This window comes from Anomaloglossus baeobatrachus, chromosome 5 (assembly GCF_048569485.1).
Source record: "Anomaloglossus baeobatrachus isolate aAnoBae1 chromosome 5, aAnoBae1.hap1, whole genome shotgun sequence".
NCBI lineage: Eukaryota > Metazoa > Chordata > Amphibia > Anura > Aromobatidae > Anomaloglossus > Anomaloglossus baeobatrachus.
Genome location: NC_134357.1, coordinates 376,066,423 through 376,088,284, shown reverse-complemented (window position 1 = coordinate 376,088,284; position 21,862 = coordinate 376,066,423). Strand labels below are relative to the sequence as shown.

General features: G+C 40.1%; 1 protein-coding gene across 1 annotated transcript in view; it reads right to left on the bottom strand.

Moving 5' to 3' along the window:
• Positions 1 to 21,862, bottom strand: part of KCNH4 (potassium voltage-gated channel subfamily H member 4) — a 313,212-nt gene that overhangs the window by 30,354 nt on the left and 260,996 nt on the right. Inside the window, exons 5-14 of the mRNA XM_075350014.1 lie at positions 17,449 to 17,692; positions 12,955 to 13,112; positions 11,592 to 11,799; positions 11,190 to 11,384; positions 10,733 to 10,932; positions 10,194 to 10,443; positions 7,737 to 7,951; positions 7,486 to 7,524; positions 3,443 to 3,810; positions 2,841 to 2,950 (exon numbers count right to left, since the gene is read on the bottom strand). Coding sequence (XP_075206129.1) covers positions 2,841 to 2,950; positions 3,443 to 3,810; positions 7,486 to 7,524; positions 7,737 to 7,951; positions 10,194 to 10,443; positions 10,733 to 10,932; positions 11,190 to 11,384; positions 11,592 to 11,799; positions 12,955 to 13,112; positions 17,449 to 17,692 — 1,987 coding nt within the window. The remainder of the gene's footprint in view (positions 1 to 2,840; positions 2,951 to 3,442; positions 3,811 to 7,485; positions 7,525 to 7,736; positions 7,952 to 10,193; positions 10,444 to 10,732; positions 10,933 to 11,189; positions 11,385 to 11,591; positions 11,800 to 12,954; positions 13,113 to 17,448; positions 17,693 to 21,862) is intronic.

Below are 21,862 nucleotides of genomic sequence, written 5' to 3'. Positions count from 1 at the left end.
TTCCATTTCAATATGATCGCTCGCACAGTGCTGCTTGGGATGTTTAAAGTTTTGGAAATCTTTTTGTAACCATATCCAGCTTTAAACGTCTCCACAACAGTATCACAACCTGCCTGTTGTGTTCCTTGGTCTTCATAATGCTATCTGCGCTTTAAACAGAACACTGAGACTATCACAGAGCAGATGCATTTATACGGAGACTTGATTACACACAGGTGGATTATATTTATCATCATCAGTCATTTAGGACAACATTGGATCATTCAGAGATCCTCAATGAACTTCTGGAGTGAGTTTGCTGCACTGAAAGTAAAGGGGCCGAATAATATTGCACGCCCCACTTTTCAGTTTTTTTATTTTTAAAAAAAAATGTTTAAAATAATCAAAAAAACTTCGTTCAACTTCACAATTGTGTCCCACTTGTTGTTGATTCTTTAGCATAACATTAAAGGGAACCAATCACCAGGATTTTCATATATAACCTAAAGCCAGTGCTATACCGGCACTATCAGGCTGCTTATCTACATACCTTTAGTGGTCAGCTCTGATGTTTAGGTTTTGAAATCCAAGAAAGTGAAATTTGTAAAATGAGCTGTTTCTTGAGTGACAGTTGCACTGGAGCAGATCATATATTCATAGCTATCCCCTCCCCTTGTTAGAATTAGCATATGCATTGTACAAACGATTTACTTTGTCTAGCAGGACCTGTGGTGAGGTCATACCCATGTGACCAGAAGGGTGCGGGGCCTCAGCCACCAAAGCTGGATAACAGGTCACATGGGTATGACCTCACACAGGTCCTTCCATAGACAAAGTGAGTCGTTTGTATAATACTTATGCTAATTCTAACAGAGGGAGGGGATAACTATGAATATATGATCTGCTCCAGTGCAACCGTCACTCAAGAAGCTGCTCATTTTACAAACTTCACTTTCTTGGTTTTCAAAACCTAAACATCCGAGCTGACCACTACAGGTATGTATAGAATCAGCCTGATAGTGCCAGTATAGCACTGGCTTTAGCTTATATACAAAAATCCTGCTGATTGGTTCCCTTTAACATTTTTTATCTTTATGTTTGAAGCCTGAAATGTGGGAAAAGTTTGAAAAATGCAAGGGGGCCGAGTACTTTCGCAAGGCACTGTGTCTACCTGTATTACTCAGTGTTGAGGTTGCCAAGAAATGGTTAACGTGGAGCAGTGTAGATGCAGTGGTTGGCCAAGGAAACAGTGCAGCAGATGAAAGACACATCAGGCTTATTTTCCTCTGAAATTGAAAGATGTCCAGCAATGCCATCACCTCACGTCTGAAAGCAACCAGTGGGACCCAGTTACATCCATCTACTGTCCAGAGAAGACTGGTCATAAGTGGTCTTCATGTAAAGATTGCAAGCAAAAACCATACCTTGAACATGGAAGCAAGGCAAAGTGACTGAACTATACACGAAAATATAGAAACTAAAATGCAGAAAAATTGCACTTTGTGCTCTGGACTGATGAGTACAAATGTGAAATATTGGGTGTAACAAAGTCAGTTTGTTTGCCAAAGGTCTGGCGAGCAGTATAATAATTAGTGTCTCAAGTTAAAAGTGAAGCATGATAGAGGTTCTTTGCAAGAATATATCTGCAGTTCAGCAAAAGGAGTTAGGGACTTGGTCAAGATTAATGCTGTTCTCAGGCAGATACTTATCCATCACGCAATACCAGCAGGGAGGTATATACGGTAATTGATTCCAAATTAATTCTGCAGCAGGAAGACCACCAAAATATAGAGCCAATGTCATTAAGAGCTATATTTAGCATAAACAAGAAAAAGGAGCCCTGAAATGATGGATATGGTCTCTACAGAGCCATGATCTCAACATCATCGAGTATGTCTGGGATTACATGAAGAGACAGAAGGATTTGAGCAAGCCTACACCTACTGTACAAAAGATCTGTGCTTCTCCAAGAGGTTTGCAAGAACTTCCCTGCCGAGTTCCTTCAAAAACTGTGTGCAAGTGTATCTAGAAGAATTGATCAAGGCAAAATGTGGTCACACCAAATATTGATTGATTTAGATTTATTTTCTTCATTCACTTTGTATTTTGTTAAATGATAAAAATAAACTATAAACACTTCTATTCTTGAGGGCATTTTTACATTTCAGCATTTTTCCACACCTATCTCCTTTCATGTTCATTTTTACAAGCAGCCCTACAGCTAATGTAAGCTGTTTGACCCTTAATTTCTGCTTGACTCTACAGTACTGTGGAACATAGGCATACATCACAGCATGTGTTTGGGTAAAGCAATATGTGTCTCGGCTAAACCTTGACAGTAAAGGAAGATTGCTATAAATATTAATGAGTATACCAGCATAACAGAAAAATGTTGACTTCAGGGTCTTAGCATGACAAAAGGAGTATCTGTGTTTGTTCTAATTTCACATAGATGGGCAAGTAAGGACACAGATATACAAAGATACGTATAGCCACCCTGCATAATTTACCAGTGTCTTAAGGTCCCCATACTCATTTAACTAATGTAAGTCAAACCCATCGATATTGCCAGTCTTTGATGAGACTCTAATGTGCATAGCGGTCCCCTAACACTCATTCGACAGATGTCAGGGGAGAGAAGGATCCGGCATGTCCAATTTTGGACTGCCGATGCCTCTGTCCATAAAGAGATAAGCCACTACAAGACGGCTATGGCAATGGCTCTCTGACAGAGAACACAAGCTCACTTGGCAGAGTAAGTGCTCCTGTGTAAGGAGGAGTGATAGCTGTGGCCAAACAATCAATCATACCATCATTCGACTGACAGCTATCCAAAGAGTATGGGGGCTTTACTTCTTTACCTGCAACTGGAGATTGTCTGATTGGAGATCTTGATCTGGAATTGTCCATGTTGAATTGAAAGGTCTGTTTCTCTGTGACATCTCCACTGTCTTCAATGCCATCTACCACTCTAACGAGAATGTTTTTGAAAAATATAAAATAAGGAAATATGTGACTAAAGGAGTATCAAGCTTTTATTTTTTAGAAGTCACATACTCAATTCACACTCATAATGTGACAAATGTATTTACAGGTGAGACATGTAAGATTGATCATCGTGCATAATTGGTGGTCTTAACCTTAGAATCCGTAGCAGACAACAAGACATATAAAGCCCAGCAAACTCTTAATTGTGAATCCAAACACAGTGGCACATCTAAACATGCTGCTGTGCTTAGTTCTGCATTTAGGTTATTTTCCAAAAAATTAAGCTGGGCTACAGGACCAGGATAACGTCATGTAGGGAAATACACTACAACCTGTGTAAACATGTAAATGGTTGTTGTGCTCCTCACTGGTGATGGTCCCAGTAATTTATTTCCATAATTGAAAAGTTACCATGGACAAGATAGACATACTGTAGACATACCAAGTGACAAACAAATTAATGTACTGAACTCACCGAGGGCTGAGATCTGGTGGGCCATATGTGTTGAGAGATGGAATAAGAAGATTGGCTGGCTTTTTTGAACCAACATTCTCTGTCTCCACTTCTTTTTCTCCCTTGCGACATTGAGGTGAAGGACTTCTTCCCCGGCTGTTACGAGCGGGAGAGCGACAGTTACGGCGGAAGGCATGAAATTGCCTCAGTTCATCCCCAAGAAGACTACTAAGAGAACCACGGCGCACAGGGCTATTAAGGTTTGGAAGCAGGAGCTTCCTGCGTGTCATGGTAGCAGGAGAGTGGCGGAAAAAGTCATCTGCTTCATCATTGTCTTCAAGGATGGATGATAACTTTTTTTCAGATGGGGTCCCAGATTCTGGACGAGGCTAAAACATTAAATAACATTTGTAGTGATTGACACTCTTGAATTCTTAAGATATAAAGTCTAAATGCTTCATAGCTATAAGTAGCATCCCAGTGGTTGCCATTTGGAATCTGTATCCACTTTGCACACAGATTCACCTCTACGAGCTGAGATGAGATAATATGTTTTGCTTCTGTAGAACTGTATTTTTTTACAACATTAAACTGTTGTAAAATGTCTGGTGAAAATTAAATTTTGGGATGTACTTGTCCAGATGACCAAGGTATTTTATTTTTCAGTCATTCGTCTTTGTAACAACCATCATTTTTTTTATTTTTATGTAAGCTTAACTACAAGTGCATCTCAATAAATTAGAATATCATCAAAAAGTTAACTTATTTCAGTAATTCAATACAAAAAGGGAAACGCATATGTTATATAGTCATTACAGAGGGATCTATTTCAAGTGTTTATTTCTGTTAATGTTGATGATTATTGCTTACAGCCAATGAAAACCCAAAAGTCATTATCTCAAAAAATTAGAATATTATATAAGACTAACTGAAAAAATGATTTTAAACTCAGAAACGTTGACCTACTGAAAAGTTTGTACAGTAAAAGCACTCAGTACTTAGTCAGGACTCCTTTTGCATGAATTAATGCATCAATATTGCTTGGCATGGAGGCGATCAGCGTGTGAAACTGCTGAGGTGTTAAGGATGCTCAGCTTGCTTTGATAGCAGCCTTCAGCTTGTCTGCATTGTTGGGTCTGGTGTCTCTCATCTTCCTCTTGACAATACCCCATAGATTCTCTATGGGGTTTAGGTAAGGTGAGTTTGCTGGCCAATGAAGCATAGTGATACTGTGGTTATTAAACCAGGTATTTGTACTTTTGGCAGTGTGTACAGGTGCCAAGTCTTGCTGGAAAAGGAAATTTCATCTCCAAAAAGCTTGTCGGCAGAGGGAAGCATAAAGTGCTCTAAAATTTCCTGGTAGACAGCTGCACTGACTTTGGTCTTGATAAAACACCGTGGACCTACACCCGATGACATGGCTTCCCAAACCATCACCGATTGTGGAAACTTCACACTAGACCTCAAGCAGCTTGGATTGTGGCCTCTCCACTCTTCCTCCAGGGACTCTGGGACCGAGATTTCCAAATGAAATGCAAAACTTACTTTCATCTGAAAACAACACCTTGGACCACTGAGTAACAGTCCAGCTCTATTTTTCCTTGGCCCAGGTAAGAGGCTTCTGGTGTTGTCTATTGGTCATGAGTGGCTTGACACAAAGAATGTGGCAGTTGTAGCCCATATCCTGGGTATGTCTGTGTGTGGTGGCTCTTGAAACACTGACTCCAGCAGCAGTCCACTCCTTGTGAATTTCCCCCAAATTTTTGAATGGCCTTTTCTTAACAATCCTATCAAGGCTATGGTTATCTCGGTTGCTTGTGCACCTTTTTCTAAAATTAAATGAACTTTTTGATGATATTCTAATTTATTGAGATGCACTTATATATGAGGTCTTTTATTTATTTTTTTCTTCGACATAGGTCATAGTTTTTTAAGTGCCATTATGCCAAACAACCCTGTAAGCTTTATATTTGTATTCAGTTTTTCACTGGTATAATTTATGATTTGCATAAGTATTCTGTTTACGGTTTTGTATGGGTTGTTACAATTACTGGGAGATATATATATATATATATATATATATATATATATATATGCTATTTGCTGATTTGTGAGGATTATTTTTTAAAAGCTTCTGAATAAATTTGTTTATTGCAATTGTTTTTCAATATTTTTTAGTAACTTTATAGAAAAAAAACTTTGACTTATTTTCTGCTTGAAATACACTGTGCGCAGAATTATTAGGCAACTGAGTATTTTGATTACATGATACTTTTTATACAAGTTGTCCTACTCCAAGCTGTATAGGCTTGAGAGCCAACTACCTATTAAGTAAATCAGGTGATGTGCATCTCTGTAATGAGGAGGGGTGTGGTGTAAAGACATCAACACCCTATATAAGGTGTGCTTAATTATTAGGCAACTTCCTTTCCTTTGGAAAAATGGGTCAGAGGAGAGATTTGACAGGCTCTGAAAAGTCCAAAATTGTGAGATGTCTTGCAGAGGGATGCAGCCGTCTTGAAATTGCCAAACTTTTGAAGCGTGATCACCGAACAATCAAGCGTTTCTTTGCAAATAGCCAACAGGGTCGAAAGAAGCGTGTTGGGCAAAAAAGGCGCAAAATAACTGCCCATGAATTGAGGGAAAATCAAACGTGAAGCTGCCAAGATGCCATTTGCCATCAGTTTGGCCATATTTCAGAGCTGCAACAATACTGGAGTATCAAAAAGCACAAGGTGTGCCATACTCAGGGACATGGCCAAGGTAAGGAAGGCTGAAAAACGACCACCTTTGAACAAGAAACATAAGATAAAATGTCAAGACTTGGCCAAGAAATATCTTAAGACTGATTTTTCAAAGGTTTTATGGACTGATGAAATGAGTGACTCTTCATGGGCCAGATGGATGAGCCAGATGGATGGGCCAGAGGCTGGGTCAGTAAAGTGCAGAGAGCTCCACTCCGACTCAGACGCCAGCAAGGTGGAGGTGGGGTCCTGGTATGGGCTGGTATCATCAAAGATGAACTTGTGGGACCTTTTCGGTTTGAGGATGGAGTGAAGCTCAACTCCCAGACCTACTGCCAGTTTCTGGAAGACAACTTGTTCAAGCAGTGGTACAGGAAGAAGTCGGTATCGTTCAAGAAAAGCATGATATTCATGCAGGACAATGCTCCATCACATGCATCCAACTACTCCACAGCGTGGCTGGCCAGTAAAGGTCTAAAAGATGAAAAATTAATGACATGGCCCCCTTGTTCACCTGATCAGAACCCCATAGAGAACCGGTGGTCCCTTATAAAATGTAAGATCTACAGGGAGGGAAAACAGAACACCTCTTGCAACAGTGTCTGGGAGGCTGTGGTGGCTGCTGCACGCAATGTTGATCGTAAACAGATCAAGCAACTGACAGAATCTATGGATGGTAGGCTGTTGAGTGTCATCATAAAGAAAGGTGGCTATATTGGTCACTCTTTTTTTGGGTTTTGTTTTTGCATGTCAGAATAGTTTATTTCTAAATTTTGTGCAGTTATATTGGTTTACCTGGTGAAAATAAACATGTGAGATGGGAATATATTTGGTTTTTATTAAGTTGCCTAATAATTATTTATATTAGTCATAATATTTATGAGTCTTTTGGGTTGATTGAGAACATAGTTGTTGATCAATAATAAAAAAAATCCTTTAAAATGCAACTTGCCTAATAATTCTGCACACAGTGTATATAGTTGTGTCCTGTATATAGAGATGAGTCTATGTACCAGTACAATATGCCTGTAAAGAAGACTTTTTAGATCTTTAGGCAGAGATAATTCTTCTTTGCTTGGTAGTTGATCAGTCATGCTAGAGGTTGACAATTTGAATCCCAGAAAAGATTACATTTCAATAGAAAGCAAAGTATTTATTAACTATATATAAAGGTACTGAGTACCCCTCCCTCCCATGGGGAAATCAGAATGATCACAACAACTTTCTGACTAACATACATGCAGTGTGACCGGGCTCCTCGCGCCCATGGGCCCCTGCCCCTGTGCAGATGAGCTGCGGTGTCGCTCCTGTATTCATTACCTGTGAAAGCCGTGGTGATCGGGCAAACCTGTAGCATCCCTAGAATCAAACAGAAACAAAACGACTAATGAATGATTAACAGACCACATCTGCTCTTAACATGGATAAAATGAGAAATGAAACACAAATCATTCCACTTCATTTCTACTGCAAAGTTGGTTTTAAATGGTTAGAAATTACTGATATGTCTTATTAATAGGTTTTATAATCCAGATGATTATATTAAAAAAAAATGTTAAAACGTTTCTTACATCCGTCTCACTGCCTTCACGCAAGTTAAATGTCAGGTCATGGTGAATGTCTGCCATGAATTTGCTAGAATACTCTGGGTAGAGTTCTAACACCTCCAGAAGTCCTCTGAGGCTGAGATATTGTAGATCACAGTAGGTCAGGGCTTTCACATCTGCATTTGTTTTGACCACCTGGTCCTTATTGGAGATGTCGGCACCGATCAGATCTCCTTTCCCTAAGATATGAAGAGTAAGAGAATGCACATTGAATTTTCCTGACAAGATAGCATCTCAATGGTCATAATAATTTAAAAAACTGTGGGGTATCACTGAATGTCAGTAGACAAAAGTTTAGCATTTTGTCTCAGCAAATTTTGACCTTACACAAAAACATACTCTGCTTCGATTATATGTTTCCTCTTTAGGAAACGTGTCATCAAAACTGAAAAAAATATTTTTTTATAATACAATTTATTAAAAATAAAAAAAATATTTTTTTTGAAATTTCACACTAGCTACTGGGCTTTTTTTTAGACCCAAATTTCCATTTGTTTCAGAGAACTGAAGTCCTCAGTGGTTGATACCTTTTAATGGCTAACTGAAAAGATGGTAATAATAGCAAGCTTTCGAGACTACTCAGGTAAAAGGTATCAACCACTGAGGACTTCAGTTCTTTTAAACAATTTATTTTTTTTTAAACAATTTTTTATCTCTACTGGCTAACACGGTACAAAGATATATTTTTCATTTTTCTCAGGAAATTCCCATGTACATTAGCAACAATGAAGAGACACAGACCCTATATTTTGCACTGAAGCATCTAATAAGCATGTGCAAGGGTCATTGTGAAGTGAAGGGGCAGGGTCAGCTGTGACATCGTCTATGGTTATTGGTGGATTCTGTATTATCAGCTGTATATAGAGGAGTTGTCAGTTATTGTAAATCCTGCCTCTCCTGATATAACCAATTATATAAAAAAGGAAGCTGCCAGCAGGTTTTTGCTATCTCATCTGAGAGCAGCATGATGAAGGCAAAGAGATCCTGAATCCAATGATGAATCACTTAGATTACTGGATGCAGCAGTTCTGACACTATCAGAATTTTTAGATTTAGCATAAAGCAAATCTAAGACAGCTGTCCCACCCATACCAGGCTCTGTATAGAGATTGTACATTCACAGTGAGATGTCAATCAGTGGAGGGGGCGTGCCGGATTGCCACTCTTGTGACATTTTGGTCTGAGCAATGATAAATCCTGCAGCTTAAACAAACATAGCAAATAAACAACAGATCGGACCTTAACAAGACAGGCATACCGGAATTCTATGTTTTAACCCTTGCAGTATGCTGTCTTCAGCTTACATAGCAAAAAGCTGCTGACAGATTCCCGTTAATTAGATGCTAAAATGTTTTTTTAGCAGATACTATGGAATAGTGTAATGAGAATATGAAACACTGATCCAACATCTATATATCCAATACTGATACAACAATGATGAGAATAAAGTAGAATACACTTTCAAAGCCCGACGTTTATGTCAAATGCAGACCTCAATCATGGCAGTAATTTGAATAATGAGTGAAAAGAAAGCCGATCAACATGGCCATCAGAAGGCTCAAATGATTGGCTCCTTTTCATTCTTCATTTAAAATACTGTCATGATTGATGCCCAGGTTGGACCAAAACATGCGTCATTGAAAGTGTACTCCTATCCTCATCATTGTTGGATCATTATGAATGTTGGATCATTATTTTTTATTCAATTTCTACTGTTTGATATCTAATAAAATGTCTTGGTTGTTTAAAGAATTAAATTTGTCTCTTAAATATTAAAAGATATAACAAGTCTGGTGCCCTTTAAAGTCTTAAGGCTGCTTTACATGGTACGACCGATTGTGCAATTTCACAATCGATCGTACCCGCCCCCGTCCTTTTTGCGTCACGGGCAAATCGCTGCCCGTGTTGCACAAAGTCAGTAACCCCCGTCACACGTACTTACCTCTCGTGCGACCACGCTGTGGGCGGCGAACGTCCACTTCCTGGAGTGGGAGGGACGTTCGGCGTCACAGCGACGTCACACGGCCGCCAGCCAATGGAAGCGGAGGGGCGGAGATGAGCGGGACGTAAACATCCCACCCACCTCCTTCCTTCACATAGCCGGCGGCGGCCGCGTGACGCAGGTGAGCTGCTGTTCATCGTTCCCAGGGTGTCACACGGAGCGACGTGTGCTACCCCGGAAACGATGAACAACTAAATTAAACGATATTATGGAACCTAGCGAGCAGTACACGACTCACGATTTGTGAGCGATACTGCGTCGCTAGGAGGTGTCACACAGGCCGGCATCGCCAGCGATGCCGGATGTGCGTCACAAAAACCGTGACCCCGACGATCTATCGCACGATAGATTGTCTGGTGTAAAGCAGCCTTTAGCTGTACTGGAGTGATTGTACAAGAATTAGTACAAGTGGTACTCACCGAGAATAGCCAGCACCATATTGTCCTTCAAGACTTCCAGAGATCCTGAGCATACAAAATAATTGGCCTGCAGAGCATCTCCTTGTCGTAAAAGGTACTCCCCAGGGGCACAGAAAGAAGTTTTGATGTGCAGTGATAGGGCGCGCAGACATCCTCGGCTGGCAGTCTCAAAAACTGGTAACTGCAAGATGTCCTTATTGAGGTGCATCGCTATATCAGCACGTAACTCATCTGGAAAATCTTTTAGCAGCTGAAAAAAATAAAAGGCATCAAATGCTAGAGACATTAAAAGAAAGATGACTTATCTCTCAGTTTGAGACTCACAGTGGAGGCTGCCCATACAAGAGATTATATCAATGCAATGAACTGTAAATGGCCTAATAGGTCCTGTTGGAGATAATTTGGATAGATGGATAAAAGTCACACTCAACATAAGCAGCCATATTGAATTTTCAATATATTTCCATGACAATTACAGTTTCATGCTTTTTTTTGAAAAGGTAAAATCAAATAATTTGAAGCAAAAATATGTTCCCTACCTCATTGGCATCAATGCCGTTGTTGACAGACCAGGTTGTCTGAAAGTACTCCAACATGCGCTGTTTAAGCTGCTGCGGCAGGCGGTGAACACGGATAAAGTCTTTGAGGTCCTTCATACGTGTATGGTATAGGGAGCGACGAGAGTACATTCGTTGGATGATAGCCGTCACGTTACCAAAAACCACCGCATGCATTAGCGCTACGAGGAAGAAGACAACACCACTGGTGATTACAATGTCTTACAAGGAACTGAAATCCCGTGGACCACCATTAATACATTGTCATCATATGATGGAAACTATGACCTTGTTCCTCACATGTTTAGAAGACTGAGCACAGTAGGTCGTTATTGTCTGTAGCCGAGGTGCTAGAGTGCAAAATCTGGAAACATTGTGTTGTAAATGGCTGTTTTCACTAGAGTTTATAAAGGCTTAGTAAAATCACATCCACACTCACCTCCTATCAACATTGTGCAGATGGAGAAGATCTTCTCCGCGTCAGTATTAGCGCAAACATTGCCAAAGCCCACACTGGTCAAGCTGCTGAGCGTAAAGTAGAGGGATGCAATATAAGCACTTCGAACAGAGGGGCCCCCAATTGAATTATTTATGTAGGGTACTTCTAGCCTCTTGCCCAATTCATGGAGCCATCCTGCATGTGAAAATATTTGTACTCAATACTTTAAGCACATCTTTATACAATGCAGTTTTTCATGCACTGTGCATGAAACTAACTTGAAATTTACCAAGCACAACGAGGGATAATGTCAACATATCTACTGTACACATTGTAGGAAGAAAAGGAACCATTCATAATGGGAATCGACCTTTACGCAGCTATAATAGTAGCTATTCTTACCAATGTCCCAAGTGACAGGGTCATTGCTCTCCATTTCTTTGCGGCCAATCACATACCAAACGCAGGCCATCCAGTGAGCCAGGAGGGCAAACATAGACATAAGAAGAGTCAGCACCATTGCACTGTACTGAGAATATCGATCCAGCTTCTGTAGCAACCTTAGGAGCCTTAGCAACCGAATGGTCTTCAGCAGATGGACCAGAGACGTCTTCCAATATATAAAAGAGGAGAACACTATCAGAACAGGTCTGTCAATATTTCATCTTTTCCTGTTTTTAGCTGTTCATATATGACTATGAAAATGATGATCAATCTCCCCTGTTTGGTATAACTGTCTACTCATCTACCTGACTTTAATCCTCCAAAATCCCTGACTTTATACAAGTATACGTAGAAGAATTGATATTGTTTTGAAGGAAAAATTTATTGATTTGATTTTCATTTCTATTTTGTTCATTCCTTTTGCATTTTGTTAATTAACAATAATAAACTGTTAGCACTTCTATTTTTGAAGGAATTCTTACTTTTCAGCATTTTTCCACACCTAAAAATTTTGAATTGTGCTGAGCAAATTTGGGCCCCGATTCATCAAAGCGATTAGGCCAGAATTTTAGTATAAATTGTTTTGTAAAGTCGCTATATTTTGCGCAGCATGGAGTTATGAAGAAATGCTAACATTTTTGAGGTTTTCAGTTTTGCCCATCTCCTTCAAAAAGGGTGGAGCTGGGGTGAGATGTGGGCTTGACAGGGACATAACGCCACGGCTCGTCTAATCCACTGCAAGCTGTGATTTTCCTTCAGCTAGAAATCTTACTCCAATTTCTTACAAGCGTAAGATTGTGGCACACGGATACACGTCACTTTTCAGACACTCCTGATTCATTAGCAGGCATAACCCTGGTGTATGGTGCACGTAATGTCTTCAAGATGCGGGCGAATTAACCAAGGTTTTCTTAGGTGATGCCGCTTTTTATTGAAGAGGTTTTACCATTGTTTTTGTGGTGGCTCCAGCATCACTTTAGTATAATTTAAACTCTAACTAGAAAGAACGAACATACTACTTCTGTTATCTGCTTTACGGTTAACCCAGCAGCAGGTATATGGTGTAACAAAATACTGATCATGTGCACAACAATGTTGGTTTTACACTGCTGTGCATTATTGTTCAATTAATGTGGTGGTTTTGCAGCACTTTTTCATGCGAACTCCATGTGGAATCCACCTGAAAAAGACGTCATGTGCACACACCCTCACAGGGACTAAATATTTACAGAAGAATGACATTTTCTTACGTATAAGATACCTCTAAGACATTTACAACAAATACGTTAAGCATTGAATGAACGGAAGTTTTTTTTCTTACCACTGTGACATTGAATGCATAGAGAAGATCAAAGGGCAAAGCAGCAATGAGATCCACAAAGAACCATGTGGCGAGGTAGTGGATACAGATTGAACGGGGCTCATACACAACTTGTCCAGAGTGGCTCACGTAAGTGGTCCGGAAATTTAAAATAATATCTGTGAGACAAAGATTGAACACTAAAATTTGGACCAAAAACCTTTTTACTGTTCAATATCTTGCAAATAACATAAGTATTAGATAGTATGAAGTGGAATTAAGCATCATAAATGATATTCAAGAAGCTTCTGCTGGGGGGATACTGTCACTGTATAATCGGACACATCATGTCTCCTTCATCACATTAGATACAATACAATAGATACAATATGTGACCAAAATACCGCAAACAACCACAGGATTGTTGGCAAAATAACATACACAGAAATGTTGTTATACGTATATTTAGGTGCATTTACACAAGCCGGATATCATGAACAACCATTTCCCAATAATCGACCAATATAAACTTGCTGTAAATCACCCGAAAAAAATTACATGTCGGGTAAAATTATTTTTAAGCTTGCTTAAAGGAATTGAGTCACCAATATTCATGCTGGCCACTAGGGCTCATTTAGACTCATAGGCCCCGATTCATTAGGACTGGGTTTTTGCTTGCCTGTGTTAATAATTGGCCTGCAAGAATTAAGAATTTGGGGCATCTTATCAGTGGTGTGCATCGTCACAGAAATGTTACTCCAGTCATAGTTAGTAAAACAGTTCTGGTGTAAATAATGCTACCACTTTCTATGAACCTGACAGGTGGGAATAGCCATGCAACATCCTCAGTCTGGCCAATTTTGGCAGAGCTGGTTGAAACTGGCACAAATACCCCAAATGTCATAACATTTTGACACGATTCCAGATTAATGAAAACTTTTGAGGATATTCAAGGTGTTTTACACACCATTTTTCTGGCTTAAAGGGAATCTGTCAGGTCCTGTATGCACCCATAACCAAGAGCGGTTCTGGGTGCATATTGCTAATCTCTGCCTATCTATCCCAACCTATAGTAGCATAGATAAAGGGATCATTAGAAAAAGTATTTCTAAAGATCCTTTATGATATGCTAATGAGGCCAGGGACCAGTCATGACTCACATGGCGTTACTTCCATTGGCTAGTTGGCCCCCTTAGCATAAGCACACCCTTGTGGGTGTATCAACATGCTAATGAATGCACAGCACCAGAGGATGGTTGCTCACCTCTCAGGGTGAGCCCAGCAAATCACTCTTCTTTGCTTATGGTATTTAGATGCACTTGTTGGTAACTGATTTTTTTGGCCTTGGTATGACTACTTTTGAGACACTTTATGTATTGTCAGGCAAGCACATGGGGGAGTTTGCAGATATAACAATCACTTGTCCAACAGATATGTGATGTGTATGATAAACTTTAGTGTTGTGTCAGTAATGATCCGTGATATTTATTATACATCCAGATTAGTTGAACTACATATCTATGGAAGGGTCTAGTGCCAATGTATGTAAAGCGCTGTGGAATTAATAGCGCTATATAAATGAATAAATTATTATTATTATTATTAGTCCTTCTCTCAGTGTCCTTATAATTGGAAGATAATTAATTTGTGACTGAGATAAGTTAGTTCTTGATTAGATTTGTTTGCACATTCTGCCTAATCTATGTGATTCAGTGCTGCAATGACTTGATGATGAGAAGGCAAATCTTGACTGCCTGTCCTTGAAAGTGAAATGTTAGTGCACATAATACAAAACTATGTGGACTGTCTGTGCCGATGGCTAAGGAATTTGTCCTTAGGACGGCCTCCCAGAAGGGCTTCCAATAGCCATCTGAACGCACTGTGGTAGAGTTGACTGTTTTACTGACATACAGTCATGGCCGAAAGTATTGGCACCCTTGAAATTATTCCAGAAAATGAATGAATTCTCCCAGAAAATTACTGTAATTACATAAGTTTTATTATATACATATCTATTTCCTTTGTGTGTATTGGAACAACGCAAAAAAAGCAGAAAAAAAGGCAAATTGGACATAAGTTTACACAAAACTCCAAAAATGGGCTGGACAAAATTGTTGGCACCCTCATCTTAATATTTGGATGCACACCATTTGGAATAAATACCTGCAATCAATTTCTTCCTACAACCATCAAGAAGCTTCTTATACCTCTCAACTGATATTTTGGATTACTCTTCTTTTGCAGTCTGCTGCAGGTCTCTCATATTTGAAGGCTTCCTTCTCCCAACAACAATTTTAAGATCTCTCCATTGGTGTTCAATGGGATTTAGACCCGTACTCATTGCTGCCACTTCAGAACTCTCCAGCACTTTGTTATCATCCATTTCTGGGGGCTTCTTGAAGTATGTTTGGGGTCATTGTCCTGCTGGAATTCTCAAGCCGCGCTGCATGACGCGTTTATGTCATACACACACGCCAGCATTGAGGTACTGAGCAGGTGCACTTTGATCTGCACTACTCAGGGCAGATACAAGTATTGTAGTGCGCCTGCGCAGGACCTCAATGCCGGCGCATGTGTATGACATAAACGCGTCAGAATAAGGAAGACCAAGATGGCCAAAAGGGGAGGCCCCGCACCCGGAGAACGGCGCCACCCATCCGACCGTTGTGTACCGGAGTGACCTTCTAGGTGAGTATTATAAAGTGTTTTTTTTTTATGTTCTACACAGCAGCCTGGGCTCTTATATACAGCATGTTAGAATGCTGTATATAAGAGCCCACTGGTGGTGGCCGCAGCCTATAGAGCAAAAAAGTGATGAAAGGTTCCCTTTAAGCTGAGGAGCCGGTATGAATGTGAGTACTGGTCGATATGAAGGGCCCAGAAGGAGAGGTCTGTTCAGGCACCATAACATTCAACATACTCGTTAGTCAGAATATGTACTTTTCTTCTCTGCTTTTTGTTTTGTTCTGTATACACACAAAGGAAATAAACATGTGTATAACAAAACGTGTAATTGCAATAATTTTCTGGGACAAAACTTAATTTTCTGGAATAATTTCAAGGATGCCAACACTGTATATAGTCTATTAGCTGTTTTTTTTTGTTTGTTTGTTTGTTTGTTTTTTTAAATATAGGCAACTTTGGAGACATCTGCAGAATGAGTTATCAGAGAATCCCTCAGTGAGCTTGTTCTGATGGCAGACTTTCTTTTAGCTGATTTATGGCCAAAAAGTTCAGCACAACTTTGGTGTGGTTTGTGGTCATATATCAGGACAGAGAAGCTCAGAAAAAGACAGATGAAAGCGTTATCCTATGTTCACACTTGTGACACATTCCATCTAATTTTCTATCTTTCGCAACAAACAATAACAAAATAACATTTTCTAAGATGGAACTGTTGCATAAATGATACAAACAGAAGCAGAGGGTCTCATGGATTAATTCAGGGACTGTCTTGAGTTTGGATATGTGTCAGTTTAGGAAATTAAGAAAAACTGTTAAAAAAGGAACCTTTTAGGCTATGGCTGCATGTTGATGTGCCACAAAACACTCAAATTGCAGCAACACATTGTAATGTAACGACCTCCTAAGTTTTTTTTCTTACGACTTGCAGCATAGTGCATCTGCGACACAGAGTTGCAAATGTTTCCAAATGTGTTGGATTTTCTATCGCTGGTCAAAACTCGTATGGAACACAATTACATAGACTTCAACGCAACGTGTAACTTGCCTGCAACATTTCTGCAGCTTGGCTATTTATTGACAAAAAACAACAACTCGTGTCGTGACAGCAGCACAGATTTTTTTTTGGTCGTGCGACTTTTCAGGGAATTGCTGTTGTGTGACACGTCACCTTTTAGCCGTTGCCAACTCATCATTGCATTAGTTATGTAACAGATCTATGTTGGACATTCATTTTGTTTGCTTGTTCCTAACATGGAAAAGATGAAGAGAATGTCCAAATACAAGTAAGAACATAGCCTCCTACATTCCCTATCAGAAAAGCTCACTGGTAAATCTTAGATAACTCGTTCTGCAGCCAGCAATAGTGCAACACAAAGGCAACATTTTTAACTAAACCAAATTTCAAAAAATTATATTTAGCCCAAAATCTATGTATTTAAGGAAAAAGAACGGTCTTGTTAAACAGAACCAACACCCAGGCTTCATAGCTTTAGTATCTGACTAACTGGTTGTCACGTTCTCTACATATTTACTGCAAAGTCCTAGTCTCTTCCAGGAAAAAGTGTCCATCATAACCGAAACCAAGACATAATGGTAAATTGGCCATTAACGCCATGGACTACAAATAAGAGCATTTGTTCTTTGCCCTATCTAAGTGACCCCTCTACAATTAAGCGGTATAACACATACATTGCAGCAGTTCATTAGACGCTCCTTTCTGACCTCGTTTATAGGGTTATTTATAATGTAGCAGTAGTGTGCCCATACATATATATTTACTCGCTACACAGGTATATTTGACAGGACGCCTGTGTGGTCCCATACACTTACCTAAAATAAATAACATTTCCACAGCAATGTCACTGACAATAGTACTTCGGGCTGCAGACACGCTGTCATCGTGGCCTGTGAAGCAGACATTGTAAGGGACGGTGACAGCCACGTAAAAGGTGGCTAAAAGGATAAGCCAGTCCCAGAGGGCCTTGAAGATGCTGTAATGAAGAAGGATGAAGCGAGGCTTCTGGACAGATGCTACTTTGTATTCGGGGAGGGAAGGCTTGTTATCTAAGAAGTTCTGGGAACAGAAGAAAGAGAGAGTAATTGAATAGGTAAAATTCAGGTTACAATGGTGGTCAGATAATTGTGTGTATGGAAGTCTTCCCGGTTAATTATGAAATCAGTCTATGAACAAATTTATGACTGGAAGACGTAGAAGTTTTACACAAACCGACTGGTTACACTAAACAACCAACATGTTTGCTACCATACTATACCACATCTCTTGGGTTGGGGAGGAAGTAAAAAAGTATAAAGACATAGCTGATTCTTCCTGTGAGGTAAAACATTTCCTTTACTGATTTTAAACAGGTTTTACCTGCAATTCAGCCAGTATACTATATAGTAGTAGGAGCATAGAGGAAATATTGGTCTTTGAACAGTGTGTTTTGTTCATTAGCAGCATGTGTAGTGGCAATATTTTATTAGTGGTTTTGGTGTGGAAGTATTTTTTTTAGCTTTCCATAGTGGTATTATTAGTTATAATGGTCTTTGCATAGTGTGTAATTGTAACAGTATATACAGTAGATATTGTCTAGTCCTGGTAGAGCATAAACAGTGCTATATAATCATTATATATCTATAGAACATTTTTAATTGGTGAAGAAGAGTATGGGAAGGCATACAGTGCTGTGAAAAAGTGTTTGCCGCCTTCCTGATTTCTAATGCTTTTCCATGTTTGTCACACTTAAATGTTTCAGATCAGCAAAAAAAAAAATATTAGACAAAGATAACACAAGTAAACACAAAATTCAGTTTATGAGTGAAAGTATTATTAAGGGAAAAATAACCTACAGGGAACTGTGTGAAAAGGTGATTACCCCCTAAACCTAATAACTGGTAGGGCCACCTGTAACAATTATGTAGATACTCTGGAATCTGATAGCATGGAATATAACGAAACTGAGACAAGGGTTGGGTAAATACTCTGTATTAAGTAATAAACACAGTGCAAATAACAGAGCATAACAGAAAGCAACTACAAATTAAATGTAAGTGCAAACCGCACTATGTGAATGTCCTGACAGCACATATGCAGTATTGCGCACAGAAAATAAGTGATGAATGTCCAGAATAATATGTATAGCAACCAAGTGTTGAATGTCCAGAATAATATGCACAGAAAACAAGTGGTGAATGTCCAGAAGCTCTATGCAGGTGCACGCACATCATTAATGCATGAGAGTCCAGAAGTTATGTCCAGTAAAGTATGCAGGATTGCGCACAGCAAACAAATGGTTACCAATGTACTTCCACGGCTGGCAAAGTGCCGCACAAGTCCAGCACACAGCCTGTACAGATAGAGTCCAGGGTTAAGTACACTGATAACAAACAGAGAATTTAGTTCTTACAGATCAAGGTAGTCCAGCAGTATAGGGTTCTTCTCCTAGAAGCTTTGAAGGGAGGGAACCACAGCCAGGATCTGGATAATGCACCGTAGACTGCAGGTAGCTGATCAGTAATGAGGTGGAGCACAGAACTAACAAGCGACAGCAAGAAGTTCAGCAGCAAGCCAGGAGAGATTCAAGAGCCAGCAGCACAAAATACCCAGACAAGGAATAAATCCCAGAACAGGACTTATAAGCAGGGCAGACAGGGAGTTCAAGGGCAAGATGAGGCAAAAGACTCCATCTTGGATGAGGGCCAGAATAAGTTCCATGGAAACCCTGGACCTTGCACCACCCTTAGCAGCAACAACTGCTGTGGAGACACGGGGGTCAGTGGGTGCTCTCGTCCACTAAAACCCGCCGCCTTTAGAAAGACAGCGTGGCTCAGGGCTCATCCCAACTGAACGCCGGCCTCCTTAACCGTGGGCGTAACACTACTCAGACAACACAGGGTGAGGGAACCACAATAATTAGACTTTATTGGATCCCCAAACAATTAACGGCACATAACACATAACCAGCAAAACACACAAATGTAACAGGCAACAGAGTCTCACCCTTCCACTGGCTCACCAGGGATTTAGAATGTCCATGCCTCACAGGTTCCAGGGCTACTCACCCCAGTCCAGCAGCACCCCGCTTTTGGCGGGCACCCACCGTGACTAGAATAACGCCAGATTTAGGAAGCTGTGTGAGGTCTGTAAAGTCTGTAGCCAGGTGACCGGATTGTCCCAACCTGAGTGTCCTCCTTAGGTAGTCCTGGTATGATGTTACAATCCTGGCAGCCGGAGTCGAAATCCCTAGGCTGTGGATATGGTCTCCAACCGGATCCGGAGTCCCTAGATTGAAGCCATAAGATATCCTGATCCTCTAGTCAGCTCCAAAGAGCTTAGACTGGATCCATCAACCTTCAACAACCCTGGTGGCTTAAAGAAGTCCCTTTTATAGCCACAGCCTTCCACTTAGATACACTGCGTCCTCATCGATTGGTTGACAAGATCACCTCTCCCATTGGATGAATCTCAAGCTGCATAGACAATGTTCATTTAAATGATATGGGTAGAAAGACTGAGGGTGTACATGTAAACTGGGAGTCACCAACTAGACAATGGCTACTAAGGTAATTACATTATCAATACACAACTACAATACAATGGTTACTGGAAATGTCTGGAGAACAATACGTCTAGCTTTCAGTGGCCAACACAATTACATTGAGTCAACAAGAGTCTCGTAAAAACAATGAGGGACTTCTCCCCCATCTATAGACAATCTATCATGCTGTCTGGCTGGATTTTAAGAAACTTTAACCCATGAGAGTCCATGTCGTCACAACTGCAATCAAGCATTTACAATAACTGGCAATGAAACTTTTACAATGCTCTTGAGGAATTTTGGCCCACTCATCTATGCAGAATTGTAATTCAGGCACAGTGGAGGGTTTCCGAGCATGGATCGCCTTTTTAAGGTCATGCCACAGCATCTCAATCAGATTAAGGTCAGGACTTTTACTAGGCCACTTCAAAGACTTAATTTTGTTTTTCTTAAAGGGAACCAGTCACCACTTTTTCGGCCTATAAGCTGCGGCCACCACCACTGGGCTCTTATATACAGCATTCTAACATGCTGTATATAAGAGCCCAGGCCACTGTGTAGAATATAGAAAACGCTTTATAATACTCACCTAGAAGGTTGCTCTGGTGCACAACAGTCGGATGGATGTCGCCGTTCTCCTTAACTGAATCCTGCAGTTGTTTGCATGTTGTTGTGGGGTCTTTTTTGACCGCTTTGATGAGTTGTCACTGTGCTCTTGGGATCATTTTGGTCAGCCGGCCACTCCTGGGAAGGTTCACCACTGTTTTCGCCATTTGTGGATAATGGCTCTCACTGTGGTTTGCTAGAGTCCCAAAGCTTTACAAATGGCTTTATAACCTTTCCCAGACTGATAGATCTCAATTACTTTCTTTATAATTTGTTCCTGAATTTCTTTGGATTGCGGCATGATGTCTAACTTTTGACTATCTTTTGGTCTACTTCACTTTGTCAGGCAGGTCCTATTTAAGTGATTTCTTGATTGGAACAGGTGTGGCAGTAATCAGGCCTGGATGCAGCTACAGAAATTGAACTCAGCTTCTCAAAGATGTGATAAACCACAGTTAATTTATGTTTTAAGGCGGTGTGGGAAAACACTTTTTCACACAGGGCCCTATAGGTTTGGATTTATTTTTTTCTTTAATAATAAAGACCTTCATTTATAAACTGCATTTTGTATTTACTTGTGTCATCTTTGTCTAATATTTAAATTTGTTTGCTGATCTGACACATTAAGTGTGACAAACATGCAAAAGAATAAGAAATCAGGAAGGGGGCAAACACTTTTTCACACCACTGTATGCCTTGAGGTTTGTATAAATGATATTTTCAGACCTTAGAAAAGCCCCTGGGTGGTACATTGCTGTACTAGTACAAAAAGGATAATTTTTATCCTTGTACTATTGACCTTTACAGCCATACCTCTTGTTTCATTATTAAAATCCTCCTGACATGTTCCCTTTAAATAACAAAGTTAGGTCTGCCATATATGTATACATATTAGATTACTGGAATACGCAGTTCAACTCAAAGGACAGACAGTCAAAGAAATTCAAGATCCATCTGGATAACAATAGAAGCAGTCTACGGGATAATTGGCGTGGCTTTCTGAGCGTAATGTTGTGTCTTCCGGTGGCATTTAGCCGATGCGGGTCATAGTGCCACAGGCTATCTCCATTCTATCACAATTAGGAGATCTATCGCTTACA